This window comes from Notamacropus eugenii, chromosome 3 (assembly GCF_028372415.1).
Source record: "Notamacropus eugenii isolate mMacEug1 chromosome 3, mMacEug1.pri_v2, whole genome shotgun sequence".
NCBI lineage: Eukaryota > Metazoa > Chordata > Mammalia > Diprotodontia > Macropodidae > Notamacropus > Notamacropus eugenii.
Window position 1 is genome coordinate 32609784 of NC_092874.1, and position 17498 is coordinate 32627281.

A 17498-nucleotide genomic window follows, 5' to 3' on the forward strand; every position below is an offset into this window, starting at 1 on the left:
CATTGTTCTGTTCATTTTAGGTTCAAGATCCCACTGGCTTTTATTGCAAGTTTTTAACTCAATCCAAACAGCGATCAGGTTTTTAGGAAATAGAACTGTGGAAGGCAATGCATTATAGCAGTAAACTTCCTAGATCTGTAATTTTAGTATTGTCATTTGGGGGCTGGAAGATACCACAGAGGCCAGATAATCTAGCCTCTTTTATTTTACAGATTAAAAAATAAACAAACCAAAAAAAAAAAAAAATAGACTCAGGGTAAGTTACTTGTGCAAAGCTATACCTGTTGTAAGTGACAGAGGCAGATTTTCAACCCAAGTCCTTTGACCCCAAATCCAGTTTTTTTTTCCTCCTTTGTCATTGTTCTTCAACCCGTCCTACTCTTCATGACCCCATTTGGGAGTGGTTTGTCATTTTTTTCTCCAGTTCATTTTACAGACAAGGAAGCTGAGGCAAACAGGGTTAAGTGACTTGCCCAAGATCACCCAGCTAGTCAGTATCTGAGGTGGATTTGAACTAATTTTTTTTTCCTTACCCCAGGGCCAGAGCTCTATTCACTGTGCCATTCACAGTACTTTGCTATTTTCCTCCTCTCAAAGGGCCTAGGTTGGGATCCCAAATCTCTAAAGGTAACTTTGTGGGGTTATTTTAATTCTTGGGGTCTCGGTTTCTTTATTAGTAAAATAAAGGGGTTGGACTTCATACTTTTCAAGGTCTTTTCCTGACCTATGAACTGACCTGATCTGATGATATTTATTTGACAAGCTCAGCATCTAAGTCAGGGGTTGTGCACCTCAGAGTTACAGAGATATTTCCTAGGGTCTTTGCTTTTTAAATATTTTAATAATTGGATTTCTATATAATTGGTTTTATTGTAATTCTATTTATTTTATTTTATATGCTTAAAATCATTGTTCTGGGAGAACGTTCACAGACTTTGCTAGACTGCCAGAGGGGTCCATGATACAAAAAATGATTGAGATTTCCTGATGTAAGCAATAATTTATCAATATTTTTTTTTAGGAAATTCTAACATCCTTTCCTCTGATATACATTCATATATGCATGCATGTGCACATACGTATATATTATGTATACACACACATATATGTGTATATGTATGTACATGCACATATGTACATATACACATATGCATGCATGTATATAGATATAAATATGTATGCAGGAGCTCTCAGTGAAGAAAATCCCTCTAGGAAGTCAAACCTGCAGTCTAAGAGCATTGAATCAGGGCCACTAGAGTTCAAGTGACCTGCCCACGGCCACACTGCTTTCAGGTGGTCTGAGGCAGGCCCTAAACCTAGGTTTTCCTTCCTGCAAGACTGAATCTGTATCTCTATGATTCCAGGCTTTCTCTCTTTCTTTGACTAATCCAGATTGCAGATCTGGAATCCTGCATTAGGCGACATTTGGGGTCAACTCACTTTCTTGACTGTGCTCCTCAAATCTAACGGGAGGGACCGTGGGGCGCGGTGGGGGTTGGGGGGATCGGGCAAACTTCTCTGAAGAGCGCATTCCAGGCTCTGCCAACAGCCTCCAGGCAGTTCCCATTTAAGGGCTCTTCAGTCCCTGACCCCCCTTCCTCCAACTCTGAGTACCTGAAAGAGGAGTACCAGTTGGGAATAATCGTTATTGCCAATCAGGGATTTGTGAGGTTTTCAATGATGGGTGGTTTTTATTAATCGCGGTTTTTTGTCTGTGCGAGTTTAAAGTAGAAAAATAGCCACTGAAAGACGATGGTTGTTAGCTACCTAATTTACCTCGAATCCTCCCCCCCCCCCCCCAGCTTTGCCAGATAATTTAGAGGCAAAAACCTCAATTACCCCATCAGTAATCCCTTGGACTAATCTGCTTCCACACCTGGGAGTGTGTGAGTGTGTAGTCTTTGTGTGCGTGTGTGTGTGTTGGGTGGGGGAGGCTGGAGAACCCTTTTAAATGCCTATGTGCCAAGTGGCACACTTAATAAATCAGGCTATCTAATGAGGTTGTTGATTGTAGAAAAGGTGTCAATTTCCAGCTTTGTTCACACACACACACACACACACACACACACACACACATACCATCCCCACCCCCACCCCCACTTTTTTCTGGTGTTAATCTACAGATTCCTTCTCTACCCTACTGGTCCTACCTTTCCTCTTCTCTTTCCTCCCCATTCTCTTTTCTCTCTCCTCTCCCCTCAACTCCGTACTCTCCCTCTAACCTACTCCACCCAGTCCAGACACTCCTCCACTCTTCGCCCTCTACAATTCCTGTTTAAAATAATCCTAGCAACAACGTAGAAAGGGGTCAGAAAGCGACGTTCAGTCCGGGCTGGGTACTGGAACCCCTCAATGAGAGGCTGTTCTAGGGAATGGGAGGAAGGGGGGGAATCTGTTTGTAGTACTCCGAGTCCTGATGTCACAGGCTGAGCAAGGACATAACAAGGAGGAGTCAGATTACAGTAAGAATGGGCCGCGCAGCATAAAGCTGCGAGTAAATGCGAAATCAGCCGGCGATCGTGTTAGGGAGAAGGAACCCGGCACACCGACTGAGCTCGCTAGCCTCTGGGGCTGCTTGCTTGCCCGCTCTCCCGCTCGCCCGCTCGCTCTCGCTGTCTCCATGCCATGCCGGGGAAATTTCCACCTAACATAGCAAGAAGCAGTCCCACTTTCGGTGCCAGGCAGCCCAGCGCAGGGGGAGCTGATGCCGAGGACGCAGCGGTGGGATTCCAGCTGTATGATTAATGAGAAACATAATGTATTTTGGTAAGTGTGAACCCCCATGATGTCATTCCGGCTCGGGCTCACCTTTGATCGGTTGAGGGTTCAGCTACCAGGGAGAAAGCATCTGCCTGCCTGTCTGTTTTTCTGTCTATCCATCTATCCATCCATCTCTCTCTCTCTCTCTCTCTCTCTCTCTCTCTCTCTCTCTCTCTCTCTCTCTCTCTCTCTCTCTCTCTGACTGTCAGTCTATTATTAGTTTTATTATTTCTGTGGCAAACACTTAAAATTGGCAAGGGTTAAATGGGGGGGGGGGCGAGCGCGCTGAAGCAGCGCTCGCCTTTTGCTGGGCAGTGAATGAGCTGGCCTTGAGCTTGAGTGGTTAAAAAAAATAAAGATCTGAGTGGTGGGGCATGCTGAAGCCCCCCGATCTCTCTCCACCAAGTTGAGCTGTAGTCTTTGGCAGAATTTGAAATGGCCCTGAATCATGGAAAGTTGCCGGCAAACTTAATGGGCTATAGAGACAAAAAAAGTTCTTGTCTTATTTACGATCCAGGAGGTTTGATCAATATTAGTGTTTCATTAAACATTTGCTTTGGTGGATCCTGAGGCAGGAGGGAGGAGGGAAGGTGGGTGGGGACCCAACAACCAGTCTCTCATTTACAGGACTTGAGCAGCTGAGAACGCTCCCCTGTTCAGAGAGATCCCCGGGTTCTTGGGCTGGCTGGAGGCAGCACACGGCAAGACTGAGGATCTTAAGCCTAGAGAGAGAAGTCCCTGATTTGTTCGATCCTTGGGCAGTCGAGTTGGGTTTCTCAGCTGAAACCTCTCCGGGATTTACCGCGGAGTCGCCTGGTAGAAACAAGCGGAAGGCTTGGTGGGGTGCAGATCCCAGCTGCCTAGCCGGTGCCGCATTCCCTCGCTGGGGTCTTGCAATGAAATGTAATGGAATGCTGCAATTGACTATAAACTGACTTCTGGAGAAGGAAGAGGGAAGGAGGTAGGGTTGGGGTGAATTAGCCCAGAAGCGGAGGATTGGCATAGAGACACTTTGCTGCGCCTCGAAGTTATGCTTTCCTACTGTAAGTTCAATCCATCCCCCAACCCAACCCAGAGGGGACTTGGGCTGTTATGTACTTAATGCTGAAATGTTTGCATGTCCAAGTGGAGAGAGGATGTGGATGGATGCCAAGAGAGATACTCCAGTGGATTTCTGGGTTTCCACCAAATAAGAAATCCAGAGTTCACTTGGAACTGATTTCTCTTTTTAAAAGTGCTTCCTTACTCTTTGGGTGGATTTGCATAGCGGCAGTTTTAGTCTACATAGAATTTTCCGGGGGGCGGGGGGGGTTGCATTTGCTGCCAGTGTACTCTCCCTATGTTTGTGTGTGTGTGTGTGTGTGTGTGTGTGTGTGTGTGTGTGTGTGTGTGTGTGTGTGTGTGTGAGAGAGAGAGAGAGAGAGAGAGAGAGAGAGAGAGAGAGAGAGAGAGAGAGAGAGAGAGAGAGAGAGAGAGAAAGAGAGAGAGAGAGAAAGGGTGGAGGAGTCAGAGTTAGGAAAGCTACAAAGCCTTCGCTTGACAGCAGTCTTTATTCCCCCGTAATTTGTGTTATATTAGAAAAGATGTTTGAAAAATGCTTGAACGTAATTCAGGAGAAACAGTCCCTTTTTGTAACCTAATGTGCAATAGACTCTGGCTTCAGGTTCTGCGTCCTTTGCCAGACGGTGAACGTCAGATTGTTCACTGGCAAAATTAGCTGTGCTAATCATGAAATTATTTATTAGCAGTATCACTGCTCTTCTTATTATTTTGCTTTTCAAAAAAAAAAAATACTAGGCTATTCCTCGTGGCCCAAAGAATACTTAGTGGCTGTGATCGTGTTGTGCAGTCGGTGGTGAGAGAGAGAAAGAGAGAGAGAGAGAGAGTAGGTTATGGTTGTAACTGAAGTTACATTTTCGGTCTCTGGCAACAGTTTCCTGTGTGATTGTGGCAGACAACTCTGGTTAACCAGCGAGGCTACATGGTTTAGAAGTGCTAGCTAGAGGTCAGCCATATGCAATTGGATTAAAATACGACTATTATAGGAATGTTCTTGGGGCCAGATCTTATTATCATTTTGCCAATCCAGGCTGCTGGCAGTGCAGGCTGATTCACCGGCTAATTTGTTTCATTCTGTAATGTAAAAACCTTTAATAGTACAAATTGAAATGTGGTGTCCTACTTGAGAGGGAGCCATGCTCTTCTGAAGAAAGCGCAACTGAAGTCTGGAGACTAAATCCTATGGTTACCTTCTTTCTTTCCTAGTGGGGAAACATATTCAGGAATGCTACTTATGGCAGGTTATTTCCTGGATCTTCTTACTTACTAACCTCATATAGCCTGAGTTCTCACTTGTCCCCAACAGAGCAGACTCCAAGATTGATAGCAAGAGCTGAACACCATGGGTGAGGCATGTGATGATCTGAATGTCTAATATTAATGAATACCTATAGGCTTCCTGCTCTCTGAAGGCAGTTCTCACTCTGCCTTAAGGCTAGTTAATCCTAAATGACTTTTTTTCCCCTTTGTTTCTGCCTTTGGTAATTCATCCTGTTGCATGTCCACTTATACCACTTGGGGATATGTGTGCATACATGTGTGAGAAGGGTGTTTGTTGGGGGAGTTATGACTGTGTGAGCTGGTCAGGGTGTGCATAGGAGCATGCTTATGGGAAATATAAAGTGTATGCTTGGAATTTGGGGAAGGGTCTTGAGGACAGAAAGGAAGGGGTGCCATTGTCTTCCTTTTGTGCCAGTAGGACTCTTCATCCAGCTACTTTGGGTGAAAGGCAGGATTTGGGTAAAAAATAAGGATGAATTGGCAAGCCAATCACATTGGAGCAGGCTTTCTTTTAAGTCACTAGGCTGCATAATATTTGACCTTCTAGGCATATGTGTGCTGTTCTCCCTCCTCCAGGAAGCTTCCTGCTGCTCTCCAGCCCCCTTTACAGCTCTTTGCCCTACTAGCCCTGGACCCTACCTTGCAGTGCCCAAAGTCAATGACACTTGGTGAGAGGAGATGTTAAAATTGTAGTTCCCCAGAATAACTCTCATATTTGGAGAAAGTGACTGCTTCAGAATTCTGTCTAATGGATACTTTTAATAACTTAGATCTGATTCTTACTTTCTATTGAAATTGCAGTGCTCCTATCTGTAATAATTGTAAATTTGCACTTAATGATGTGCAGTGATTTAAGAGTTTGCTGTTCAGTCACTGTGGAGACTTTTGTTACTTATCCTATCCACCATTCCTTACTCTGACTTAAATATGAGGTATGGGGGAAAATAAGGGAAAACATCTGGCAGTAGCATATTCCCAGAGTTTACTGTAAAACAAATGAAACTGGTAAATACTTATGTTGCTTCCCCTCCCTATAAATATTTTACGTTGTTAAAAACGACATTTGCCAAGGTTGAGTGACCTTTAATAATTTATCCAGAGATAAAAGAAAAGCTTCTGTGAGACTTCTCCCTTGATTAGAGGAGAGAGGCTGTGGGTGGTTGTCGACACTAGCTCCATAGAGCTGATGGAATAAAGTGCTCATCGGATTCTGCAGCCAGTGTTAGGGAAGGGGCATGTGTTAGGATCTACAGATTATTTACTTGAGCACCCTGATTTACAGCATTTGCCTCTGAGCTTGTAGCTATGGTCTAGCACTTACTCCTAGCTCCATATTCGACCCCACCCTTCCCACCTAAGTGGGGCTCAGGTCTTCAAAGCTGGGGGGAAATATCATTGCTACCAATCATGTCAAAGAATGCCTGGGACCCATTGTTGGCCAGAGAGGTAGTGCTGGACTCATCTCTTCCGTAAGGGAGAGAAAACCAAGGCACAGATGATGGGTCTTTCTAGGTTGGTTCTGCATGGTTGGAAACCAATAAGGTGTTTTATGGCTGGAAACAGTCAAGAAAACACTGCAGTGAGGTTGCAGTTCTGATGGGATGTGGGAAGCTTTCTGAAAATCCTGCTATAATGCCTGCCTATTTACAATGAATATATGTTCTGTTTACATAATTATCCACTTATTATCTGCCCCCATTAGAATGGGAGCATCTGGGGGACAGCTACCCTGCTTTTGCCTTTCTTTGTATCTCCAGTCCTTAGCAGAGTGCCAAACACATAGAAAGAATTTAACAAATACTTGTTGACTGTCAACTGTCCTCAAACAAAAAAAATTTACATAGAAGTTGAAAAGTAACAACAGTAAAAAGTAAAAGCTTCATTAAATTGATAGTGAATGGAAATATTCATTAATCATGGGGGGAAATCCAGGGACACTTAAAAGGGGAAGTGACCCAAAGCTTGTCTGTACTTATAACTGAGTTATATCCCTTAAAATATTCAAGTAGCTTCAAACAGAGTGAAGCATTAAGTAGCATACCTTTCCTGGCAGGGAGGACTTAAGAGAAAGAGTAAACAATAAAGGAGCCAGAAAATAAATAAATAAATAAAAAAGGCTCGGTAGAAAGTTCCTGGAATATGCTAAAGCTTCAGACCCTGGCCACAGGAACACCATCTACTTGTTTGTACGTCGTTTACTCCAGCATCCTTTTCAGTTTATTTCAGAACTTGAACATTATCAAGTCAGCATTTACTCTTTATTGTCATGTGAACCATCAGGTTTCATTTCTGAAAGCAATTTACATGGAGGGTGGGGGAAGATATTTAGCAACAAAAAGATCTTGAGGAAAGATATAACCAGAGCATATGCAGGTGATAGAAAATTGCCCCCTTTCTGTTGGTTCTGATAGAAGAGTTTAGCACATTCTAATTTGGTTGTGGCTGGTGATCTTTCATGCTGAATTGTGACCACCACAGAGGCTTTCTTAAACACTCAGTATCTTTCTGATTATCAAGAGGGAGATTAAACTTCACATGCATATATGTATAAATATACAAATACAGGTAATGATTCTAAACTGGATGACTTCAAAAATACCATAATTTCCATATTAAAAAGTTGCCACTTTGTATCTATCTGTCTATCTATCTATCTATCTATCTATCTATCTATCATCTATCTATCTCTCTATCTCTCTGTCTCTCTGTCTGCCTGCCTGTCTGTCTATCTATTTATCTCTGTATATGTCAAGAGATATGTAAATGGCAGGTCAGTTTTGTTAAAAAGTATCGTAAAGCAAGTCCCTCAAATTCAAAGAAGCATGATCCATAAATATATTCCCATAAGTGCTTCATACTCTAAAGTTATATGAAGCTATTGAACAATATGTTTCATGATCAATTATATGTCTATATGTAAATAAAGACAGGGATAAAAGACCTCAGATTCTTGCTCTATTCTCAAACCCTAAACTCTGAAATTCATTATATCTTACACCTTCCCAAAGAATACTTTCATTTAAAACACACACACACACACACACACACACACACACACACACACACACACACACACACACACACACATACACTACCAGTTCCTTAGTTGCTGTAATTATATGGAAATGAAGTGAGTTTATTTAAGGGATAAGTTCCCAAATCCATGAGCTAATAACGACTGACAAAGTTACCCTTTTGTGGGTGGCATAATTGTTCCAAAAAAACAAATGAAAAATTTAAATTAGTGGTTTCCTGCCTTCATTTGTGAAGATTTGGCTGCAGCTGTTGTTGACTGGAACCTCTCTTTATTGGATTTTGTGTGTGTGTGTGTGTGTGTGTGTGTGTATGTAAGTCAATTTTTGTGTTCTTCTGCATATTTGTGCACATGTTTAAGTATTTGGATGTTGAATTGGTTACATATACTAAGATGACATCTTTTTTACCCTTATGTATATCTTTTTTTCATGATAGACTTTGCTCCAATTGCTAAATCTCCTTTACAATTGTTTTAAAATGTTAAAATGTCAATTTACTAATGTGAACATTATGGTATTTTTGTGAGCAGCCAGTTTGGAACTGTTTCATATACTGTATTGTACTGTGTATTATATCAAGTTTTCAGAAGGGTATCACAGCTCTTTCTACCTGTAATGGCTATGGAAATAGTGATGGTTATATAAACAGAAACCCATTTTACTTTGAACTTGAGAAAGAAAGTTTCCATATGTAGTAGATCATGAAAATTTCTTGAGGCACAAGTCGTAGAGTTTCTCCCTGTTTTTGTTTTATTTTAAAAGTCATTACATATCATTTATGGCAAAGTTTAATTTTGTAATGGATTTTCCTACATGACTGCTGACGTTAAGCAGAAACAGCATAAAAAGGGTCTAGAATTAACCAACCTTAGAGTATCTGGGATTCTGTTTGAGCTAAATTGCAGGTTTGTAAAAGGGAAGCTTTCCTACTCCCTCCATCCTCCACTTTTTTCCTTTGTATCTCTCCCTGTGTTAGAATATGAACTCCTTCATGGCCAAGGTTGTCTTGCTTGACTACATTTGTAACCCCCACACTTCTCACAGTCCCTGATGTATAGTAAACTTTTAGTAAATGCCCTCCTCCCCAATCATTATTGTTCAAGGTGATGGGCCAGGTTTAGCTGACATCATGGAAGCTAATATCACTGACCAATGACATGCTTCATCCAGTTCTTGTTTATACTGCTATACTACCTAAAAACAGTAAGGGCTCAGACCCAGTATCTTGATTCCTGAGTTTCTATGACTTAACTTTGATAAAAAGTTTTTCTTTTCAAGAAAACAGATGTTTCATCAGTGAGAAAAAACAAGACAAGTTCATATTGCCATACTGTTAAAGGAAATCAGGCAAGAAGACTTTAATGAAATGTAATGTCCTCTCTGCTACTCCTTTGTTCCTTTTTGGTTTGGAATTTGGAAAGATAGAAAGGATAAAAAGAAAAGGGACAGTTTGGAGAATAATACAGATTATCCACCTTGAACACACACACACACACACACACACACACAAACAAACAACAAGATTTGCACATGTAGTAATCATATAACTAAAGCAAAAATACTTTGGATTGAAATGTCCTTCATTTTTCCTGGATTGTCCTACCTCGTATTTGTTGTTGTTCAGTCATTTCAGTCACTTTGTGAGCCCACATGGGGTTTTCTTTGCAGAGATATTGGAGTGGTTTGTCATTTCCTTCTCTAGCTCATTTTACAGATGAGGAAACTAAGGCAAATGTATGTAGCTCAGTCACTTAATGAATGTTTGTTCATCAGAGATTTAGATTTGGAAAATACCTTAGAGACCATCTAGTCCTTGTGCCAAAGCTCATAGACAGGACCAGAATCTGAACCTTCTTACCACTAGTACAAATCAAGCACAATTTCTGCTGCTCCATGCTAAATTGAATTGAGCTGAGTGCATTTGTTCCAATGGAATATTCAGTACTCTTTCCATAGACATGATGGTTAGGGAAAGGAAGCACTGACGGGGAAGTGAATATATATATATAATTTATCACAGGGAACACCAGCTTTTTTATTTTTATTTTTTGGACTAGAGCAAAAGTCTCTGATTTTGGACAAAAAATATGAATATTATTGTGGCCTGTGTGGCAACTTGTTGCATGGATTGAATCAGTTGATCATGACAGCAATGTTATATGTGAAAACACATCAAAAGCCATAGCACAGTGTAGTTTAGTGGAATAAGAATTTATTTTGGAATCTAAGGGCCAGGATTTGAATCCCCATTCTCTTACATTTGGTATGATTCTACTTTGGGTAAATCAATTACCCCTCTTGCATCTCAGATTCTTTTTCTGGAAAATGAGCCCAGGGAGCCTTAATTATTTTTGTGTCATGCAACACTGGGACAGTTTGGTGAGGCCTATAGACCTCTTCTCAGAAGAATGTTGCAAATGCTTAAAATAAATGAAAGCAAATGCTAAATTTCCTTAGTGAAAATAAAGATGTATTTTTTTTTATTTCATTCAAGATAATGGACTTCCTGAAATCTCCCTATTGTTCCCAGGTCCAGGATACATGGCCTAGATGTTCTCTAAGGTCTCTTCCATCTCCATACTCAGGCTTGTGCTACATTTTACAAGTGTCAAGGAATGACTGTCACTAGTACCATTAGCAAGAGCTAGGGAGTTTGCTCTCTGTAGAGTTGAGAAAGAGTGCCTGTGTTTGTCACGTCTTTGTGCCTTTGGAGTTTAGAACATTGCACCCAAGGTAGAGGCCTTCCATTGCGTAACTTCATCTTTTTGTGAAGCAATAGGAAGAACAGTTCTTCTTAGGAAGAACTGAATGGAAACTTCTACATCTCTCCAAGCACCTGGGAATCAGCATGTGATTCTCTGGGGAGCTTGGTGACATAGGAGATACAGCATTGAACTTTCAATCAAAGAGAATCATCTTTACGAGTTCAAGTCTGGCCTCAGACATGGACTAGCTGTGTGACCTTGGGCAAGTCAGTTAACCCTGCTGGCCTCAGTTCCTCATCTGTAAAATGATGTGGAAAAGGAAATGACAAACCAGTTCAGTATGTTTGCCAAAAACAACAAGAAAATGAGGTCTCAAAGAGTAGGACGTGACTGAAATCTACAGCAGCAGCAGCAGCCGCAGCAGTCTCCTTCTCTAGTGCCATGTGAGTCCTTCCATGGGTTAAGTGCTAAGAAGGTCACCGTTTGCTTCTTTGACAAGCCAGCTTACTATGTGAGAGCAGTCTAGATATAGAAGAACATCAGGGTTGCTTATACTGGAATAGTATAATAGTAAATATCATAGTATAATGATAAAAATGCCTCATTTTAAAGACAAAGTAAATTGAAGCTCAGAGAGATTAGGCTTACCTGGTAACACATGACTGGTAAATTCCAAACTATGGTCTTCCAGATTTCCCATGATAACACTATCCACTGTACCACACTGCCTCTTGATCAGTCTAATGCTTAACCCATCCATCATCCCATCACATACAGTCTGACACTTTCAGGCCAGGCTACACCTTCTACTCCTTTTTCTCTCTAATATTTTGATTTCTCTTTGGTCACCTTCACAACTTGCTCCTGGTTCCCACCAAAGGAACAAACAAATACTGCATTTTTTTCAGTGAGACCTCTTTGATGTGAATACTCTGTCCAAAGATGCAGATTATAACCTATCAAGGCCTTCCTATCTTGTGTGGCTTTTGTCTATTCCAACCCATGAAGCTAACACAGAAGGTTGACTCAACCAGCTTAGGGGATTTCACCTTTGGACCTCATTTCAGGAAAAGCTGAGTTGGAGTTTGTCCTCAGACACTGACTAGCCAAATGGCCCTTGACAAGTCACTTAACCTGTACTTGCCTCAGTTTCCTCAACTACAAATTGAGGATAATGACAACACCTAATTTGTAGGATTGTTGTAAGGCTCAGATGAGAAAATATCTGTAAAGTGCTTAGGACAATGCCTGGCACATAGTAAGCGTTACATAAGTGCTTATTCCTTGTCCATTTCTTCCTTGGAAAGGGCATGGATGCCAACGCTGCAGATGGAGTATCTATTGGATATTCCTTCTCTTCCTATGTAATTGGCCCATCTATTTCTCTCTGGTAGCATCAATTATAGATTTCTACTTGGAAGGGAAACTATCTAATGACAAAAGAAGTTTAGTGACTTGCCCAGGGACATACAGGTTATAAGTAACTGGAATAGAAACTGAGCCCTAGACATTAGATTCTTCTCTTAAGAACACAAAGTTTATAATTTACAGACACTCCACTTTTTTTCTGAGTAAGCTCTTGATTGATACTAAAATATCCTTTATTTCTTTTATGTTCACAAACTTGAAGGGCATGCAAGTACTTTCCTTTCACAGGTGAGGAAGCTGATGCTTGGGGATATTATCCTTTGCTATAGCCACATGTTGCTGTTTGTCCTTTGTTTCCAGAGAGGACCAATGTTATCATGAGGATGATGTATTGACTTGGGTGAATTGGATTCAAACCAGTCAGTGGAGAAACTGGAACATGAATTCAGATTTTTCTAATTCCTAATTCCTTACTCTTTCCATTGTTTCCTGCTGCTTCTGGTGAAGCTTATACCAGTATAAACAGTGTTCAACTTGAACTCCCATCCAATATAAATTTGGAGTTGGATCTCACTTTAGACCAAAATATCTTCCTTGTGTAACCAGCAGGTGTCAATGTGGAGCGTGAGGCAACTTGGCTGACAACTCAGTCCTCCACATAGAAGGGAGAGAAAGAGGAGAGAGATTAGGAAAAGCCACATAAGTGGCTCACAAGGGTGAGCTTGGGCAGGTCACTTCAGGTGTTTGGGGTTTGGTTTCATCCAGTAAAATAAAAGGGTCGAACTTGAGGATCCTGTGAGTAGAAATGTGGTTGGAGGGAGGAGGAAAATATCTAAAGAATTCTGCCAGTAGCTAAAGTTATTCAGCCCAAATTTTAGGTATTTTTCAAATTGTTGTTTGTTTTGTATTTAGAAAAACAGAGTAAGGATACAGTCAGATATTTTCTTGGGTAACTCTTTTGCATCTTGAAAATATCCTTGCATTTGCCTGTGATATGATATGTAGTTTATTCTTTTGTAATGTGATATAACAAATAGAACTCCCTGTGGGTAGAGAGAAAACACCCCCACACACCTGGACAAGGGTTGATGGCTAGTAGTTTTCCTTATTTAGGACTCTAACATGGCTAGACATACTGTAAGCAAAGGGAGTTTATTATTAGTAGCTTGGAAAGGGAAGAGGGATTTATTATTGATTTTTATCTATCCCTCAATGTGGCAGCACTTTTAAAGACTGATTTCTCTGGCTGACTGAATAAACTGGCTTAAAAATTAAGGGAAAAGAAATCTTTTCCCTTCCCTGTATGGATTTATTAGCATTTCTCAAATGTGGCTGGAAAACCGTGCTGGTGGTTCATAACTTACAGTAGTCAGGCTTGCAGGAATCATGGTTGTGACGTGGCCTCTGGGTGGCATTTACTTTCTTCTGCATGATCTGAAATGTACCTGATCACCACAAGTATTTTAATTAACTGCCCTAAGGAATGACAGGTTATAACTTACTGGTCCATAGGGAGTTTGCATTTTATATCCCAAAGATGTTATTATCATTCACATGGTATATGAGAAAGCAGATCATCCCCTTTCCCTGATAAAGCAATGTAGGAGAGTGAAGTCTTATCTGGACATTGAGAATAGGGGATACAAATTTTTAAGGAGAATCTGTTTTCTTATAAATGGCTGGTTTATTCAGATGTCCAGAGCAGGAGAGGAAGCTTATGGTTAAAAAAAAAAAAAAGGAAAAAAAAAACCACTAGCTCCTCAGTCAAGGCTTCTGAGTTCAAATTCTATTTTTTGTAACTTACTGATTATATGATATTGGTCAAGTCATTTAACCTCACTGGGTCTCAGTTTTCTCATCTGTGAAATGGGCTCAGTAAAGCCAATGATTAAACATTTATTAAGCACCTACTATATTTTCAAGCACTATGTGAGACAAAGTTAAAGACAGTCCTGCTCTCATGGAAATCACAGTCTAATTGGAGAGAAAACATAAAAAGAAATTATGTACCAACATGCTAAATTTTAAATAATAAACAAAGAGAAGGAACTACAATAAAGGAACTTTGGGAAAGAATTTCTGTAGAAACATAATATTTTTTAGCTGGGGCATGGAGAGTTGGATTAAATACCTCTTAAGACCTCTTAGCACTCCAGGTCTCTGTTCCTTCACTTTGAGACCAGGAGTATTTTCAAACAGTGCATTCAATTGTAGTTGCTGACAACGGCAAAGTTGGAAGAGACTTTAGAGATCGTCTAGTCCAGACTGTTCTGTCAGTTTACAGAAAGACTGGAGGGTCAATTCCTTATCCATGCTGTATATAGCAAGTCAATAGTAGTCCAAGCTAACAATCTGGTACAGAGGTGGGGAAGGTGTGACCTTAAGGTCACATGTGTCCCTCTAGGTCCTCAAGTGTGACCCTGTTTGGATTCAGTTAAAGGGCTACACTTGAGGACCTAGAGGGCCAAATGTGGCCTTGAGGCCAGCGGTTCCTCACTCTGATTTGGTATCTTGTCCTTTCTGCATACCATGCTGCTGTTTATAAAATAGTGAATGTGAAAATGGATAGAAACAGGGTTCCACAGGAAGTGTGTTAAATCTCCCCAAGCCGCCTAATTGCTTTGAAATGCATGTTATTGGCCGGAGAGAGAATTTCTCCACACATAAAATCTAGGACTTGTTTATTTGAATCTAATCCTCTAATTATTTGTAGACTGTTGAGGTTTCACCAAGGCAAACAACAAAGTCTTTTGCTGACTTATTACCACTATTAGTATCATCTATCATTTATATAGTGCTCTAAGGTTTGCAGACCTCTTGATAAATATCTCATTTTATCCTCACAACAATGCAGAGAGGCAAGGGCTGTTATTATCATTCCCATTTTACAGATGAGGAAACTGAGGTAGGTAGAAGTTAAATGACTTGGCCCGAGTTGTACAACTAGTAAGTGACTGAGGCAGTATTTGAACTCATGTCTGCCTTCCAGGCCTCAGAACTCTGTTGTACCACCAGCTGCTTCACTCACAGTAATCCATTTTCAGTGCCTCGTACACTGCAGAAATCTTGAATAGATGCTCAGAACTGACTCATGGATTTAGAATCGCAGAATATAAAATCTGAAAAGGATTTTGAAATCCAGAATACTGTTGCCACCAAGGACCTTAGAAAGAAACATATGGAAACTGGGAGTACACATAGAAGCATTGGATGGTAGAGCAGAAAGGAACCGTAGAACACAGAGCGTGCGCTTGCTATAGGATGAACAGCTATTCAGTTGCATTATTGGACCTAGGACCCTTGGGGGACCACTGCCAGTCATGTTGACCTTTGTGTTACCACTGGACTACAATGACTCCAGAGGAGAGAAGGAAGCGGATGATTTTGCACAGCTCTGTCCCACTCCTGCCCAGTTTATTTGCAAGTCACGACATGACCCTCATGATGTCACTGGTCCTCTCTGAGAACAAATGAAGAAGAATGGAACCCTAGCCCTGTGCTCCTTCTCCAGCATTGTGGCTTTGCTCAGCACAAGTAGCACACACCCATATACACTCGTACACAAACGTACAAAATGTGCCCACGTGGTTAATAGCAGATAAGTTACCTGATGTCTTTCAACTTTAGGAAGGCTGGCATTTAAACCTCCTACTGTACACAGTTGTAATTTCCTCTTTATTTACTATTCAGTTTGTCTTCTCCTGAACATTAATACCAATGTGGCTTTTTTTCTGCTTAGAAAATTAAAGTCCTGAATTCAACTCACCATTCCCGAGACACCCTGAAGGGGTACCTTTTTTTCTGTCAGTTTTGTGAGCCATGCATCCTTCACTGTGCACAGAAGCAATGCAGTGAGGGCAGAAACTGCTAATGATTGGGCTTTCTAACTGTTTGACTCATCAGTGTGTTGTCAGTATATATATTTTTTAATAACAGCAAAAACTTTCACTGTGAACACCACTTTGGCATGAAAGACCAGACTCTGATTTCAGCTTTGCAGAGTCTAGGGAGATTTTTCTCCCTCATCCAAATAGTTTTCCAAGAGACCTGAGGCTGTAAATTTTTTTAGTAATCTAATGTTTAGGGAAAGAGTTTCAGTTTGCTAGTATTTGCCAGTGAAAAGTGATCTTCTCACCTCCTGTCAAATACCAGTCACTTAGCAGAAAGAAACATTTAGTCTGCTAGCTATGGGACTATTATGAAATGAGCAGAAGGCACCTTTGTTTTTCTATTATTACTAGCAAATGGGGCTGCTAGAAGTAGCAAATTATTCAACAGTAGGGGTTGCAGGACCTTGACTTCTACTGCTGAGGAGTTTAAAAGAGAAAACAAAATGAACACACAAAACAGAAGCAATTCTGTCTCAGTGGGAATAAGACAAAGGCAAGTATAGATTGCTCAGAATTGCCTGGTATGTGTGTGTGTGTGTGTGTGCGCGCGCGCACACATGTTAGTGTACGATGTACAAAATGGACATGACAGTGGATGGCTGAATGGTGTTCTAGTGTTGACTTTGTGACCAACTAACTGTATGACTTTCCACAAACTGTTTAATCTCTCTGCATCTTAGTTTTTCTCATCTAAAATAAAGAGACCCAAACAGTACTTCCTGAGTAACGCAATGAATCGATTATCATCCACTACAAGTGGCAGTGATGTGACAGAAAAAAAAAAAAATCTAGATTTGGATTCAGACAATCTGGGTTCAAAACTTGGCTTTGCTGTTTGCCCCCTAAGTCCGTAAGCAAATTAATTAATCATTGTGGGACTTTTTTTTTTTCACTGTAAAATGAGAGGGATTAGTCTAGATGGTTTCAAAGGTCCTCTCATCTTTGAATATAAGATGCTATGAATTGTTAAGTACCATCTAGGTTTTAGGCAGCATGTTAGGCACTGGAATTTAAAGACAAAGAAAATGAAAACCCTTGTCCTCAAGAAACTTATATTCTATCATGTGAAGTAATATGTCATGTGCGATGTAGACCCTCCCAAGAATTGTTCAAAGTAGATGACTAGTTCCCATTTCTGATAACACTGATGGGCATAAACATATGGCTAGACGAAAACAAGAAAACTTTGCTAAGGATTGCTATTTCTTATGCAGGAAAATGAAGATGTTAGAGACACAATGTTTTCTTCTCTGTTTTCAATACTGCTGTCAGTCATTCTCAAAAGGAAAAGGCAGAGTTAGAAAGTGGACAGCTGACTAAGAATATGGTAGGGTGTTTGAGGACTTGTCTTGGATTCGTAGACCATAGCTTAACATATAGGGAATGGTTGGCTCTTGGAC

The 17498-nt window shown here is 40.7% G+C and overlaps 1 protein-coding gene across 7 annotated transcripts in view; it reads left to right on the forward strand.

The window, feature by feature from the left end:
• The first annotated feature begins 2403 nt into the window (after positions 1-2403).
• Positions 2404-17498, forward strand: part of ZNF385D (zinc finger protein 385D) — a 368989-nt gene continuing 353894 nt past the window's right edge. For 4 of the 7 annotated variants that reach the window (XM_072651193.1, XM_072651195.1, XM_072651196.1 and 1 more), the window contains exon 1: positions 2404-2766. In XM_072651193.1, the coding sequence (XP_072507294.1) occupies positions 2745-2766 (22 nt within the window). In that variant the 5' untranslated portion in view covers positions 2404-2744. Of the gene's footprint in view, positions 2767-3387; positions 3804-17498 lie in introns of those variants that run through there. The other 3 variants (XM_072651202.1, XM_072651197.1, XM_072651194.1) reach the window with 3 other exon arrangements.